We start from the raw sequence: 17,097 nt of genomic DNA, 5'->3' as shown, positions 1-17,097 counted from the left end.
CAAAGATAATAAACGTTCAATAACAGAAATAATGGGGTGGAGGGGGTTGTGAATCCCCATTAACATGCCACTTGTTCCAGACTATCATCCCACAAAGTTTGATTGAGATTCGCGCAGTGACCTAGTAGTAGTTAGATAAAGGACAAACAGGCAGACACACAGATGTTTGTGCTTTATATATTTATATATATAAATATAGATTCCATCGAGTGTAACATAAATTTACGAACAACTTATCTCGTTTCCAGACAGAAAGTGATTAGTTTATTCAATCTATGATGGCAAAACAAAATTCATGTTGTCCCAACATATCTGGACTTTGCTCATTTTCAACATTATCAAGAACTAAAAGTTTCTGATTGTCTCCCATGATCAATGAGTTTTAGAAATACTTTATTGCTTATTCATCCTCACCTAGTTAGTCTTTTTTAGCTATTAAATCTTCCAAACTGGTTATTATAATCTATCATCTAGTTTTTGCAGGTAATGTACACAGTGCAGAAAAGGATCGAGTTGGTACTTTATGTACAAAGTGGGTTTCATTTTCTAACCTGTAACATCAACGCTTACTGTGTCTACTGATGGAAAAGGCAATGCTATCCATGTTTTTCTGAAGCAAAGATTAAAATGTGTACCCTACCACTTAGTAATACGAGAAAGGCCTCACATTAAATATATAATTACATATGGGATAAAATAGATGGTAAGAAACAGCACGAGGTTATAATTCACGATGGCCTTATTTAAATTTTGTGTCCTGCTAATAAGAGTGTTTCTTTGTTATATAAATACGAGATTATGAATAATTTTTGAAAGGCAACATCTTATCTTTAAGTGGTTTTCCCAACTCTGTAAAAAAAAAAGTTACTTAGTCTTCCTGAATCTAAGAAGTGAAATATTTAATCTAAAATTCAATTTCTTTTATTGTAAATTTACAAAGACAACAACAGATTTTTGAAACTTCCTTAATTTATAGATAATTTGCAAATTATTTTCACATCCAGCGTATAAGCCTTAATTCCAAAAACTATTGCAATATCAATTCAAAGATGGAAAATATATTAAAGTTGTATTCTTCACAAAAATAGGTTTAACTGCAATAATTTAAGGAGTAAATGTACTTCTGATTTCATGAAACACAAGAATTTAGTTCAACTAGATGTAAAATAACTTACCCAAAAAGGACTGTGGCGCCACCTGTCAGGAACAATCCTGAAACAATGATGAACTTGCATCCAATTTTTGTAAGCTAAAAGAAATATAATTTCTATTTAATATATTAATTTTTCTTAATGAAAATAAAGCAAAAACATATAGCCAACTAAAACATAGTTGCTAAAGATCTTATTACAAAAATACAAAGTTTTCTCCACTACTTTTGAACGTTTTCCATTTTAGAGTTTTTCTATATTAAATATATCACAAACATTTTCAGTTAAACTTTTTTATAATAACTATTCTCAAATATATACCTTCACTTTTTAAAGGTTTAATTTCCATAAACTAAATACTTTAATTTCTAAATTGCCCTCGAGAATTGATAAGATTACCATTATTACCAGCGGTGGAAAGAACCTACTATGTTTTATATTTTAGTCTGGTTCTGAAGAAAATGACACCTGAATACACATGCCTTCAAAGCAGATTTACGCAGTAATGGAAAAACCATTAGTTGATGTTTTTTTATCTTCTTTGTCAGTTTTCAATCTTTTCACACCACCAGCTAGTTTTGGATAACTATTTCGTTCGATACAAGATGATAAAAACCGTATAACCCGAGCGCTTTTGAAAGGTCCACCTCTTAAAAGCGCTCAGGTTATAAGGTTTTTATCATATTCTATCAAGTTTCTTGAACCTACGTGTTTTTCTGATATCATGAATATTTTGTTCGATACATAATCTACAAATAGTTATAATTTTACTGTAAGATATACATGTAACGCGTCAGTAAGTTAACAACTGGTTACTTGAGGTGTTTGCTACATTCAGTCGATATTGTGTAAAATAAAAGTCACTGTACTTACAAATTTGCCAGAAATGACGCTGAAGATTACTTGGGACACACTATAAGCGCCGAAAACCATAGAATATTCAATTGCGTCTAGCCCCTTCGTTCGAGCCTAAAACAGTATAAAACAAAATTGGATTAAGTTTTCAAAATAATTCACGTTCTTTGGCTTTATACCATTTAAATATTTCGTCATATTTTTAACCTGTAGTCAAATTATTACATACATTTCTTTCATATATTGAATAAAACCAAAATCAAAATACTATTTGTTAAAACGGCTTAATAAAAGCTAATGTACTCTTGAACAAAGCCTAGCCCATGTTTGAAAAGTATGGTAGCCACCGTTAAAATTTACGTATACAGTTACATAGAATTTTACCAAAGTTTAGTTGTCAAGTGCTGATTGTAATTGTTTGTAATTAAGCACAAAGGTACACAATGGGCTATCTGTGCTCTGCCCATCACGGGTATCGAAACCCGGATCCTAGCGTTGTAAGTTCGCAGACATACCGCTGTGCCACTGGGGGGGGGGCTGCATTTAATGTTTCTTTAGTCATGCATAAAGTGTAGCTGATGTTTTAAGTACGCCCCCAATGGCACAGAGGTATGTCTGCGGACTTACAACGCTAGGATCCGGGTTTCGATACCCGTGGTGGGCAGAGCACAGATAGCCCATTGTGTAGCTTTGTGCCTAATTACAAGCAAACAAACAATTATACATCCAGTCATTCATATATCTTTGTAACGAATTATTTGTTATTTTCCAGTTACTCCATAATGAGCCAGAGGTTGCAGAATTAATTGTTCGTAATTGATACCTGAGTTGTCGATTTATTTTACTTTTTATTTGTTCCATATATGAATGTAACAAAATATCAGTAATTCACACAATTCTCATGTGCATGTCTTCTATAGTGGTGTTGGTTAAAAAACATTGCTGAACCATAGTGACCAGATGAAGTATATGTTAAGTGTATTATCAATACAAAATATAAACAGTTAGTAATGTTCGATAACTAGTTGTTAGCAATAATAACTTGGTATAATATAAGGCATAATTCATCCGACTAATACTGTGTACATTTTTGGGAAGTGAGCTCCATCTTTCATTATTATTTTTTCTTTCTCTTTGAAAGGACCAACTGAGTCTATTGTTTGAAATATCGTATTTATCGCACTCATTAATTGTGGATTATGTTTTAATGCTCAGCTATGGTTAAAACTCGTCGCTCTATTCTCTAAAGGCGATTTGTTTCCAAACTTAATTTGATAAAGTGTTGGAGGCAGTGACGGACTGGGCTATCGGGATTTCGGGAATTTTCCAGTTGGGCTGGAGAGCCACTGGGCCGGTGGGGCCAAATAATAAGGTACCCGATACTTACGGATTGATGTGTGGCCGTGCAAGCGCTAAGCTTATATGTGTCTCTATACCCTTTTATTGTGAGAAATGGCATAACTGTTCACTAGAATCAAACTATTATTTCACAGTTAAGTCTACGTTAGGGTACGTATAGTTCATCCCAACTCTGATTAATCAAACGGAAACGGCTTCTGAGTTATCTTACGAATTTCAATCGTGCAAGGTTAATTATTAATTATTAGTAGGTGCCTTCTTAATATTTCAGAGCCAGAATTCGATATTTGTATGAGGTTAGTACTAAAATTCTATTAAAATATAAAAAAAAGGAACATTTGTTTTTATTTGCAAAGTACCGGGATGCCTAAATTTAGGTTGGGTCCTAATCGTAACAGGCTTTTTCTAGGCTGAAAGTTTTGAAAGATTTTTATGCAGGGGTTTTTGATTCATTGACTTACGGTAGATTATATAATTATCCCTTCCTCAACTTCGATAAATTTGGCAATTCTGAGCATTTAGTTTTAAAAGTAACCTCACATTTTACTTCAAAAATATAATGAGGCTATTTTGAGTGTTATAATTTAAAACCTAAAAGTATTTATTTTACCCTATTTATATACTTAACATATATGTCTGTAGGAAGCAAATTACTGCATCGATGGCTGACACGAAGAAAATGAAAACAAAAAGGAAAGATAGGGCAGAGAAAGAACGTGAGAAAGGATTCGTGATTCCGATATGTGTATCACCTGTGCGTTTCCATAATTATTTCCACTTCTGTATATAAAAAAAAGGTTGCTTTCTCTCACTGATTTTTATAAAACTTATGAATAAATAGAAACAGTTTTTGAAGCTGATTTATATCTAGAGATGAAGCTGATCGTGCATAAATGAACGTACCCACAAATTTAACCATACCTAGACTTATTTAGTTACGTAACTATTAGCGTAGTAATCGTTGGATTAAGTCCACGCTAAAATAGTAGTTTAACTCACATATTGTACAAATCTGGCTGCTGGGGTTGAGGGCTGCAAAAGAAGAAACGATGAGCAATAGAAATAAAGAGGAAGAACAAACTCGGTAGACAGAGCTTTAGAAATATTAACAAAAAAAAACTAAGAAAGTCAAGTATCCCATAATTCACAGGTTGCATACTTCAACCAACGGTCTACATGCAATCTTAAGCCAAGATAGGCGTATAGATTTCTGTATTGCCTTTTGAATAGACTACCTTCGAAGAAGACCTCACAGAAACACATACACGCTAACTTCAGACTCAAACATAGGTTGCTGTATGTAGCCTTCACCTGTGTTAAAGGATTAGCACATGTTTATGACCTTAAGATATCCAGTCATTGAAAATGTCCTAACTAAATGCAGAAACTGCATGGACATGTAGAAATATATATATATTTGAATAACGATTTATTCTATACCAGATATGGAATGGTGAAATTCGTAATTATTTCAGTCATTACAACTCCACACAAAATAACAGAAAAACTCGAATGGTACCCATAATTGTGAGGCTTTCACAGATCGTGGAATAATTGATAATTTCAACCTTCCAAAACTAGTTTAGCATATATGTTTAGTAAAGTATATTTTAATTATTTCTCTCAATTTTCGTGTACGTGGTCATTACGTAGTTAATAACATCCTTGTAAATCGACTGTCGAAAGATCCAAACAGGTACTAATATTTTTGCTTATCTAGGCTACATACGAGCAACTACGTTCTTATGTAAGCTTATGCTAATTTGACTATGTTTCCGTATACATTCCCTAGAACTTGCTACAACCATTTCGGGGGGGGGGGGCACAGTTGGGTATGTTGGGAAAGGGTGCTGTTTCATTTGATCATGTGACCTGGGAGGATCAGATACACCTGGAACTCTATCTCCCTCTTTGGCTATTGATTTGGTCCTTGAGTGTTGGATGAAGCCCACATTAATTCTTCAGTAGAATATAGTCAAGTTCCTAGAAAAACCCGTTCTTACATCATGCAGTCACAGCAATAGGGTAGCAATAGTTCATTCGCACACGCGAGTGACTCTTTTCAACCATGTCCATGAAAGTCTAACGTCGATTTTTCTGATATAAACCTCACTTTTTTTGTTCATTGTCAACATACAATTTTGTTAATTAATATGTGTCCACAGATTACTTAAGAAGTTTACTAGATTTAGTGGTAAGAGGTACTTACATCTATTATCATCATGACGGAAAGGGCTTTTTCCCTTGAATATATTATTTGAAATTACCTCTCTCACTTAAACAGCCAATGAGAAGTCATAGCAAATGCAAGTAGCTTGCGAGTTTTGTGTTAAACATTACAGTAATGTGTTTTACTTGTGTTATTCGTGCTGAAATTATTCTCTACATAACATTTTTTGAGCTTGCATTTAACGGATAATTTTGGCTACCTGTTTGATAACAGTGTACCTGAATACCTCAAAGTCATTCTCAATCATGTTGGCAAGTGTTTCTGTTAGTTACAAGCACGTTGGTAATAAAAGTTGTGAAATTCCTTTCCCTCTAGCTACCTATAATTCTGTATCATTCACTTAAATTATAATATTTGTCTTCCTGCATGAAAGTTTCTTGCACAGTTGTACATACTTCGTGAAAATGGACAGAGAACTTTCCCACTGGTAGGTCAAGTGATATCTCGAGGATTTAACCTCCATTATATTTCTATAAGAACGACTAACAGTCATGCGGGTTGCACACGCACCTGAGAATAATAACAGTATGTTCTCTCAGTTAGCTCCATCTGTCTCAAGTCCTCAGTTTGGTAAGTGTGTTTAAGTCCTTTCTTTGAATAGTAACGTATTCTCATAAGAAAGGCTTGACATGGCCTTGTGGTTAGGGCACTCACCTCGCAATATACAGGTCGTGTATTCGAATCCCATCACCGAACATGATCGCCCTTTCAGCTGTTGGGGTGTTATAATAAGACAGTTGTGACATATAAGATTTCCAAAGGCTGAGAGTGAGCCTGAGACAGACTATAATTAGCTACAAGTGTATGTGATGACGTGTAATGTTATTTTATGTATAAATATAGCAATATACGTGTATACATAAGCTTATGTGTATAGCGTTGCACATATCTATGGATATTACAGAAATTCATTGACGGGTGTTGTATAACACAAATGGGCCAATTTCACAAAGAACACAACAGCATTTTATCTGAATACTAATACCTAGAATTATGAAGTTAACTGCTTTAATATCTGACTTGAAAGTATTACTTGAAGATACAATACTAATGAGAGAATTTTCATGGAAGGATAAAGGCTTCACATTACGTTTGAGAGAAAACACAGTTTGTTATGGTGTTTTTTGTAAGAGAAAACACAGTTTGTTACGGTGTTTTTAAAGAGAAAACACAATTTGTTATAGTGTTTTTGTAAGAGAAAACAGAGTTTATAATGGTGTTTTTTGTAAGAGAAAAACAGTTTGTTATGGTGTTTTTTGTAAGAGAAAACACAGTTTGTTACGGTGTTTTTTGTAAGAGAAAACACAATTTGTTACGGTGTTTTTATAAGAGAAAACACAATTTATTATGTTTTTTTTAAAGAGAAAACACAATTTGTTATAGTGTTTTTTGTAAGAGAAAACAGAGTTTATAATGGTGTTTTTTGTAAGAGAAAAACAGTTTGTTATGATGTTTTCTGTAAGAGAAAATGTAGTTCATTTTGGTATTTTCTGTAATAATTGTACAAGATTTCCGATTCAATTGAATTGAAATATTCATGGGTAGGTGCAATTATCTATATAAAATTAAATGTATGGGCAGAAGGTTAGAAGTTATACTGAGGGTGTTTTATTTGGCTGTGAAAGAATATTTGTAATCGTGCAAATTGAAATATTTTGTAAGCACACAGTTCTACTGAATATTTACTTAACATTGTTTCAATACAAAATGCAGTTAAGGTGCACGAAAATGCCAGCTGTGAATGTACTGCTGGAGTTTCATGGTCAGAAGATAGAGGTTGGCACTTGTAGAGGGGCTAGCCTGAGTCAGCTATTGGTTGAAGAAATCAGTGTCTATAGTCTCGACCCCATTTCTTTCCTACTGGAACTAATTTTTACTTACATAACAATCGGACGTCATCGATGGAATCCGACTGTGTCGGAGAGTAAAGTGTGCGAGTTGTTGTCCAGCTGATGATGACACTGGGCAACACAGCCGTGAGAGTTGGTAAAGTGGAGATCCAGCGAAGACTGGGGGATTAAGACATCTAGAGGTGTATGGGATACATGCTCTTCGGGAAATACGTGTGAGCGCATGTAAACCTATAGAAATGTCATTTGACCAAGTAATAACTGTAGCTCTCTTTCTCTAAAAATAATTGTTGTAAATAGACATTTGCAGTATTTACCACCTACACATCTTTATAAACAACACACTAATTGAAATTCATCAGACCTTATATTTTCGATCCTGATTTCTACTACTTAAGATTAAATTCTTTACCTTTCTGGCTATCTTGTTTTTCAACTAGCTAGTGGCGTTTTCATTATTTTAGTGTGTGTTTTGGGAACCTCTATTTTTAAAGGTCTAGTAAGACATGGAAGGTAAAGATGTGGATGAAAAGTGACTACAGTTTCAACAACTCTAGCTACGGATCTGACAGACAGTAAGAACTGTCTTACGCTGATACCAAATTCATTGGAAGTGATTTTCTTTGGCGTCATTTACCAAGTTCGATTTGTAGATACTGGGGAATTGATAGCAATCAGAAATGTTTTAAAATACAAGAGAAGATTAAAGAGACTATGAGACAATTCGATCATTGTAATATAGTCAGACTAAAGGATTTTTTCTACTCAAATGGTGAAAGGAAAGATAATGTGTTTCTCATTTTGAGTATGGAATTTATTCCTCAAATTTTGAACAGAGCAGCAAGACGTTACATTAAATCAAGACAAACTATACCGATATCCTCCATATCCATATGACAGACATAGACTCACATAATGTGGTTGAATTACTATTATACGATCTTATACCATAAAAGGTTGAATAAAGTTTGGATATGTAAAGCTACTCGAGGGATATCTGCGCTAGCCGTCCCTAATTAAGAAGTGATAGACTAGTGGGAAGGCAGCTGGTCAACACCATCCATCTCCAACGAAAAGTGGGATTGACCGTCACATTATAATATAATATATCCACGCTTGAAAGGGTGAACATATGCAATGACGGGATTCGAACTCGCAAGTCGAGCGCCCGATTGAATAAAGAATATAGTACTAAAAATATAACAGGCCTAATACCATAACATTTGTACTTCATTAAGTTATACAATGTATCACCTGTTCCAGAATTTAGCTTGTATTAATTGCTTAGAAAACTGTCATCGAGACATCAATCAACGAAACTATTTTTTCCAGAGACAAAAGTCTGGAGTTACTGTGAGTATTCAGAAGCATTCCTTTTTTCTCCATTTTGGTTACGATTTGTGTTAAAAATTGTTTTTTTTTTTTGTTATAGCCGCTGTTTGTGTGTGTATATATACATATATATGCATTTAATGTTTGTTTGAATTTATGCACAAAGTTACACAATGGGCTATCTGTACTCTGCCCACCACGGGTATCGAAACCCGTGTTTCTAGCGTTGTAAGTCCGCAGACATACCGCTGTGCTACTGGGGGGCTGCATTTAAAGTTTCTTTAGTCATGCATAAAGTGTAGATGGTTAAATTTATGTATACTGTCTTTTGTTTGTTTGAAATTAAGCATACAGCTATACAATGGGCTATCTGTGCTCTTCCCACCACATGTATCGAAACCCGGTTTCTAGCGTTGTAAGTCCGCAGACATACCGCTGTGCCACTAGGGGGCATTTTTGTATATGCATGTATTAGGTGAATTTCATTCCTTTTTCTTTCTAATGCTTAGAAGTTGCTGTATGTAAGTGTATAACTATTTAATTAAGATTCACGCAAATGTTGATTTTATTTCAATATTAGATTAAAGCTCTCTTTATGTAGATAATTCATATATAATGCTATTTCTTTTATTTTCAAATAATAATAATATGTACACATATATATATATTAATACTTATAATGTTGGATCTTTTTTTTTACATTGTGTATTATTTGCAGTCATTTTGAATTCCTTCCTTTTGTGTGTATATAGATTTGTATTTTATTATTAAAGGGTTGTTTTATATTTTCGTTGATCTTACCCTATCAAAAGTTTTGTTTTTTTATGTTTTGTGGTTATTTAGGTTAAAATATTTTAGGTGTTAAAGAGCATTTTTCTTCGTTAATTTGATTATGTTATCATGGAGGGCTTATTTCAATTCCTCGTAAATAATACCTTGTATTTTACGTATCTTTTTTTTATGCGTGTATATTTAAGCTGTTACTGAAGTGTTAACTATAATGTATTTTGTAGTGCTGTATTTTTGTGAATACTTTATTATATAACAATGTTATTCTTGTGTATGCTTGTTCTGTTATAGATATTTTTAGTAAAGGGCCATTATATTGTATTAATTGACTGGTTGCTGTTATTGTACATTCTTTGTTTAAGGGCTTAATTTGTATTCTTTGCTAAAAGGTGTTTTTGTAATTGTAGCATCAGTGATTATCTTTGTTAAATTTACCCACATATTGTAACCGACTCTCGCCCATGTAAAACAAGTACAAGGCAACATAGATGACATTGCCTTTTGACAAAAATACGATACAGAATAATGGCATATGAAAAATACTCTTTAACAAGGATTCACTTTAATTTCAAGTTGCAAGAATACATACTAATACATCTCATTTAAGGGCTTTTAACTTTGACATTACGGATGGCTGGTAAAACCTAAAAATAAAGAGTGGAGGAAAAGTGTGGTATGCAGGCATATCTTGTGTTTCCTGCCCCTTTGTAATAAAGAAAGTCATTAAGTTCCTTTTACTCTAGCTACCTATCATTTTATGTCATTGACCTAAGATATCACTTTTGTCTTCCTGTGTAAAAAGTTTCTGCAAACTTTATATTTTATGAGAAAGTAGACAGTGACCTTTTCCACTGGCAGGTCAGGTGATACCTTGAAAATATAATCTCCTTTATGTTTGGATAGGAATGAGCAATAGTCATGTGGGTAGCGCACATTCCTGAAACTTATAGAATTTTCTAGATAGTATTATGATCTCTCTATCTCAACTTCAAGCTCTCAGTTTGGTAAGTTTCTTTAAGTTCCTCTTTAACTAGTCTCGTACTCTTCTAAAGTTTAATAATGAAACTTAACTAGCTATTTCTAAGCCTGTTAATAAGTTCTTTTGAGAATATAGAAATTTAACTATCCAGTAAAGCCGTTGTCTCATCTTGTTCACTTGTTTAACTTTGATTGTTTTGAATGTTAAATAAAAATTGTTTTCACTGTGTGTTCTACATTGTATCCAGTCTTTCTTTCTCAAACTCAGTCAAAGTTAAACACATCAAAACTACGTCACGGTAAATATCATGGTTGAATCTCCTGTTATTTTGTGAACCTATCCTATTCATGCTTCGGGGAAAATCAGTTTTACCTGAGAATACTGCAGTAATATACATCACAGAACGATCCATCAGTACAATGTAGAGCGTAACGAAACAGGTTAGAATGTATATAAATCAAACAGTCCACTGTTAAAGAATTGTCGCACAAAGCTGCATAAAGGACTATCCCAAATGTTCAACTGATAGACTAGAGAAAATGCAGCTACAACAGAACCCACCTCCAATTCTTAGGCTACTTTTGTCTAACCGGCTAGTGGGATTTGACAGTCACTCTTATGGCGTACTCATTACCTCAAAGAGCGAAGTGCTTTTTTTTTGTCAAATCGTGAATCCTCAGATTTACTGTTCATGCCCAGCTCATCTGAAATTTCTAGCATTTAGACGCAAACATGGTGCGTGAATGATATTACATATATCCTTCAAATTGAAGTAGCGGACTTCAAGTGTTTAAAACAGCTCATCTGAAATTTCTAGCATTTAGACTCAAACATGGTGCATGAATGATATTACATATATCCTTCAAATTGAAGTAGCGGACTTCAAGTGTTTAAAACACGTGATTTCTTTCAATATTAGTTGTAGGGTCAGTTTTCGAAATACGTAAAGACAAGAAAGAATTATCCCCGGGTAGGACAGCGGTAACTCTACCGACTAACAAAGCTAAAATCTGGAGTTCTATTCCCCCCACGATGGACACAGCAGATAGCCCAATGTGACTTTGTTTTGAAATAACCAAACAACTGGAATTCTCTAAAATTTTTATGTTGAAAAATTTGGGTGGGATTTATAGCTTTGCACACTTATGCAACTGCTAAATCGGGTGACCCCAATTACTTTACAATCAAATTGTGCAGTTTGATACGTGGGATTTATAGCTTTGCACACTTATGCAACTGCTAAATCGGGTGACCCCAATTACTTTACAATCAAATTGTGCAGTTTGATACGAATTTGACATTTGAAAACTATTTGAGGAAGTTGCAATAATTTCTACAAATTAAAATACAAATCAAATTGAATGTGCAAAAATTCTTAATTTTATAGACCTGTTGGCTGCAACTACTTGTTTGTGTGTTGTTAAGCACAAAGCTACGCAATGGGCTATCTGTGCTCTTCCCACCGCGGTTATCGAAACCAGATTGTTAGCGTTATAAGCCTTCAAGCTTACCTACCGCCAAGCCACTGGGGCTGCTGCATCTAATTTTGTTCGGTATTAAAAATACTGAGTTTCATACAATAGTAAAAAGAAAGAAATGCTAACATGTAATTTGTTTACTATAGCCTTTTCCAGGTTAGGTTACGTGTTTTAGTGGTATCAGCAGCCACTAACAACAAAAATGGACAAATGGAAATGAATACATATTTCCTACTTTGTTTAACAAAGTTAAGAGCACTTTTAGATTGATGACAGTGTTGTGTTTGTTTTTGTTGTTTCCTTTTCCATTTGAAAAAAATGCACTATGATCTATAATAACAGGCTAAAACAGTTGAGTAAAATTGTTGTAACAAAAGCTTAAACGCACGTGATTTGAATACTCCGGACCGTCATGTGATTCTACTAGTCTTCACGTCTCAGGTAAGAATGTTACATGTTACGAAAGTAATCCGAACTTATTTGGCACTGGAAACCTTGTGACTGGATGTCTTTAGCGAAACATGATTTAGGAGAACAAAAGGTCTTAAAACACATTAATGTATTCTGTAACAGTCTTAAGAAAAACTTTATTCTTCCTATTTAACTGCTGATCGAGAAGTCTTGGAATACGTGAAGTGATATATATATAACAAAAAGTTGCTTTATTTAAGCTTATTAACAAATAATCCTTAAAATAAAGCGCCCTTTATCTGTAATTCTGAGCTTTGTAAGCTTGTATAACAGTTATAATTAATTTACATTTTGATGACTTCTTTGTACAAATATACTGTTAACAATTTCGTAAATTTCTTCTCACACTAGGAAAAGAATGACAGGGAAGATCAAACCTAATTGAATTATCAAAGACGTAATGGTAAAAATCAAGGTTAAATGCAATAGGTTTAAGATGCTTAAGCTGAAAGACAGGATGGAATATTTACAGGACTATATGAAAGCTCGAAACTTGGTTAAAAAGAAATTAAGAAATAAAAACGGACTTAGGAGAAATAGATGGCTGATGATGTTTAAACTAACAGCAAATATTTTTTAAAGTATGTTACAGGTAGGCAAAATGTTAAAATGTTGAGATTGCTGAGCTATTAAATGTCTTTTCTTTTCTGTTTTTACAAAAGAAGATGTTAACTACAATGTCGAGCATTCTATGGGAAATATTAAGATTAACCCGAGTCCTGTAGATCAGTGTTTCCCAAACTGTGTTCTGCGGAACCCTGAGGTACGATATATCCAGGGTTTCCACGAGAACATTTTCTGTGATGTAGTCGGAGTAAACGAATAGGCCAGGTATAGGTATGGCTTAAAAGTTCGTCAGCCCATAAATCGTAGCATCCTGTATTCCCTTTATCAATGGCTATTTCATTTATGGGCGGAGCCTGATTGATGACTCGCTGTAAATTAGTCGCTAGTGATAGTCGAGTACAGTGTTTCAAGGAAAGAACAAGCTAGTGTCGTTTGTTTGTAATTAAGAACAAAGCTACACAATGGGCTATCTGTGCTCTGCCCACCACGGGTATCGAAACCCAGTTTCTAGCGATGTAAATCCGCAGACATGCCGCTGTGCCACTGGGGACAGCTAGTCTTGGGTTTGTGAATATTTCGTAACATTACAAAATAACAGTGATTTCAAGTATTGATACTACTTAGCCATGGATCTGTGTTTAAAAGAAGGAACTTTAAAGCGAAAAACACGTTCTTCTTATAATATTTTTTTATGATTGGACTTTTTAACATAAGAATGTTTCTTAAGGGTTCCATCAATAGTTTTAGAGCTCAAAAGCGTTCCGTGGCCGAAAATGTTTTGGAAACACTGCTGTAGATAATATTTACTTGGTCATGAAAAGAAAGATGAAGAGATTAAAAATATATAAAACATGAAGGCAACACAATGTTTTCTCCGGGATTTTAAAAAATTCAAAAATCAGATATGTATCTCTCTTTTATTTTTTTGATAAACAGTGGGCATATGCTAAAGGATTGGAGAATTGTCAACGGTTCTCGTATTTTTAAAGGGGGGGGGGTGATAAGAGTTGCCCTGCAAACTGTAGATCAGTTATAGTTTTACTTCGTAGTGGGAAACATTCTAGAGTCTGATAAACGAAGCTTTGCAAAACCATCTAGGGAAATATGGTATCATAAAATAAATCAACATGGATTTACTAAAGGTAAACCTTTTTTTACTAATCTGTTAAGTTTTTTGAGGATGTTACGTGTTATGTGAACGAAGAAAAGCTGTGGGCTCGATATATCTAAATTTTCAAAAAGCTTTGGATAAGGTGCCATACAAAAGATTGACTATGAAAATTACATCTATGTGATAAAATGAATTGTAAGATGGTAGAATGAGAGAAAACAAAAAGTTGATATTAATTAAGTCCAGTTAAACTGAATTTTGTGACTAGTGGAGGGCTTCAAAATCAGAGCTTGTGTCTTTTCTTTTTCTTTTTACATTAATGATATTGTTATAGGCATAATTGGTAAAGTTTGCGGATTACACTAAACTAGCTGTATTGAGGTACTACAGAACAACTTGGGTAAATCGGTTAGTTAAACAAGTATTTAACCAATTACCATTAATTATAGTAAATGTGAGACAATACACGGGTTATTATAATTGTATCACACGTTTAAAGTAGATGAGAACCCAACCAATAGCGTGACTGAATAAAGATATCTTAGAATAGTGGTGGACAAGTCACTCAAGCCATCGAAGGAGTACTCTGTTTCTAGTAAAAAAGCTAACAGAATTTTCGGGTGTATTTATAGATATGCAAGTAAAGAAAATAATTTTGAAAAAGGAAGTAAGTGTTGTAGAATATTAACAGAAAAAAATAGGGTCAATTAAACTCATTTGTGATTGAATGGTTATGTTGCTATATGTTAATTCTTTCCTGTACTATTATATAGGGATGATGCAAATGTCATCCCTACTATCTTGTTTGCTTCGTTTTGAAAGATTGATATTAGCCATCCCTACAATAAATAAGCTTAGTATTCCGCAAATTACATAATTTCGAAGTCTAAGTTCAAGGGAGGTCCTGTTCAATCTACACTTTAATCAACGTGTGTTATTGGGTTATACTAGTTTAGGAAAATTCCAGAATTACGATTTTGTTTTAAATTACTACTAGTTAATAATATTTATAAAAACGGATACTCCGTTTGAAACTATGTCACCTTAGTGAAGTTGATTGACACAATTGTTTTGGTTTTTGAGTTATCATGTAATAAAAAAGAAGTAGAAGAAAGAGGAACAAGAAATTCAAACTTTTTGCTATGGTATTTACAGTCATTCCCAGAACTTGTGACTCAGTCTTGAATAGATATTGTTATAAAAGGAAACACTATATAGTACTGTAAAGTCCTAATGAAATATGAGGGGATATCTAAAATACCATTTTTAGGAACAATACGAGCCATCCCTACATAGATAGTGCTACCACCTGCCTGATAGATTACAGTTCAAAACAAGTAACCATTTCTCTATATAAATCATTAGTTAAGCATCACTTGGAATACTATGTAAACTTTTGGTTTCTTTATCTGAGATGGGATAATGACTTATAAGAAAGAATTCAGAGAATGAAGAAAATAGGACGGTTAGAGAAATGGGGGGATTATCCTATGGGGAAAGGTTAAGATCTCTTAACTTATTTTTTCTTAAGAAACGAAGCGTAAGAGGCGATCTTATCGAAGCTGTTCGTGGGTTTGATAGGATAAAGCCTTTTTGTACTATATTCTTGAGACATTAGACGAGAGGACACAAGTTTAAGATTTAGAAAAGACAGGCTAGGCCCCACATAAGATAGTTATATTTTAATAACAGGTGATTGGCTTATGGAATAAATTTCAATTGTTAGTAGTGTAGACCAACATTTTACAAATATTTAAAGGAATAATCGATAATTTCCTGAAACGTAAAGGGTGGGTTTACATTTTTATTTTCTGTAAAGGACGAGTGTGCAGAAACAACCTTGAAGGACGAAATGGCCCCTTGTTGTTCATACGTTAAGTTATTGCATTCTGTATAACAATGGCTAATCTGGGTTACATAAACTTCACTCCCAATACCTATATAATAATAATGATTCAAGTTTTTTAAATAAAAATATGGCTTTTAGTGTGGTGTTTTGCAGTAAAGCGCATAATAATTATAGTGTATTGTAAATTTCAATATTGTAAGCACTTTGTAGGTTATATCAGGTTCAGTAGATAGTTTCTTTAATTAAAAACTCTCGTGGATAAATTCAAAGTTTGCACTGACACTACGGAACAACATTTTGATAAAGAAAATTATCTCATTTTGCATATCAATTTAACATAAAATAAATTTGCAAGCAACATCTATGAAATTGTTCTGGATTTACAATACTTGGATTACGTACTTTTAAATATAACAAGTTCTGTTTCAACATGCGTACTAGATTCACAGCTTTTGGTATTTCTTATAGTATATATAAATAAAAAAAGGACAGTTTATAATTAGGTACACAAAATTGCGTAATAGACTGATGTACAATGGTCTCAACAAGCAACAAAAAATTTACATGTATTCTTCAAGAAAATAAGAATTTCTGAGAAAGACTCTTTTTAACTGTAGATTGATTAAGTAAGAATTATTCTTGATTAAAAATGATGATTATCAAACTTTGCACATTTTGAGAAGTCCATGATATCTCTTGGAGTAGATTTAGATTTTAATAGTAGGGTAATTCCTTCTCAAATAATTTGTTATTGTAATTTTGTTATTTCAGAGGTGTGTGTTTGATATTATATTAACCTTCTGACTAATTGTTTTGGACACTTTGTTTATTATAAAACTCACAATTGGTTTAACCCCACTAATCTAACTTTTGGAGCTTAACTGTAGTTCTTGTACCTTAGTACGGAGGATCTTTTTTATTATTATTTTGGAAGCGGAAGTAGAGTGAAACTGACGATTATATAGCTCCTTTTTCATGTATTATAAGCATAAATTTTGTATTTTGCGATTTTCTACCTTAAAGAATTTGCTATACTCTCTATACTTCGCCGATAGTCCGACGGTAGTGTCGTTAAT

The 17,097-nt window shown here is 33.4% G+C and overlaps 1 protein-coding gene across 3 annotated transcripts in view; it reads right to left on the bottom strand.

Moving 5' to 3' along the window:
• LOC111086781 (MFS-type transporter SLC18B1-like) overlaps positions 1-17,097 on the bottom strand; it is a 69,454-nt gene that overhangs the window by 20,827 nt on the left and 31,530 nt on the right. For all 3 annotated transcript variants that reach the window (XM_022391028.1, XM_022391022.1, XM_022391034.1), the window contains exons 2-3: positions 2,025-2,120; positions 1,176-1,249 (exon numbers count right to left, since the gene is read on the bottom strand). In XM_022391028.1, coding sequence (XP_022246736.1) covers positions 1,176-1,249; positions 2,025-2,084 — 134 coding nt within the window. In that variant the 5' untranslated portion in view covers positions 2,085-2,120. The remainder of the gene's footprint in view (positions 1-1,175; positions 1,250-2,024; positions 2,121-17,097) is intronic.

This window comes from Limulus polyphemus, unplaced genomic scaffold (assembly GCF_000517525.1).
Source record: "Limulus polyphemus unplaced genomic scaffold, Limulus_polyphemus-2.1.2 Scaffold51, whole genome shotgun sequence".
In the NCBI taxonomy this organism is placed as follows: Eukaryota; Metazoa; Arthropoda; class Merostomata; order Xiphosura; family Limulidae; genus Limulus; species Limulus polyphemus.
This window is presented reverse-complemented; position numbering and strand designations above follow the sequence as displayed.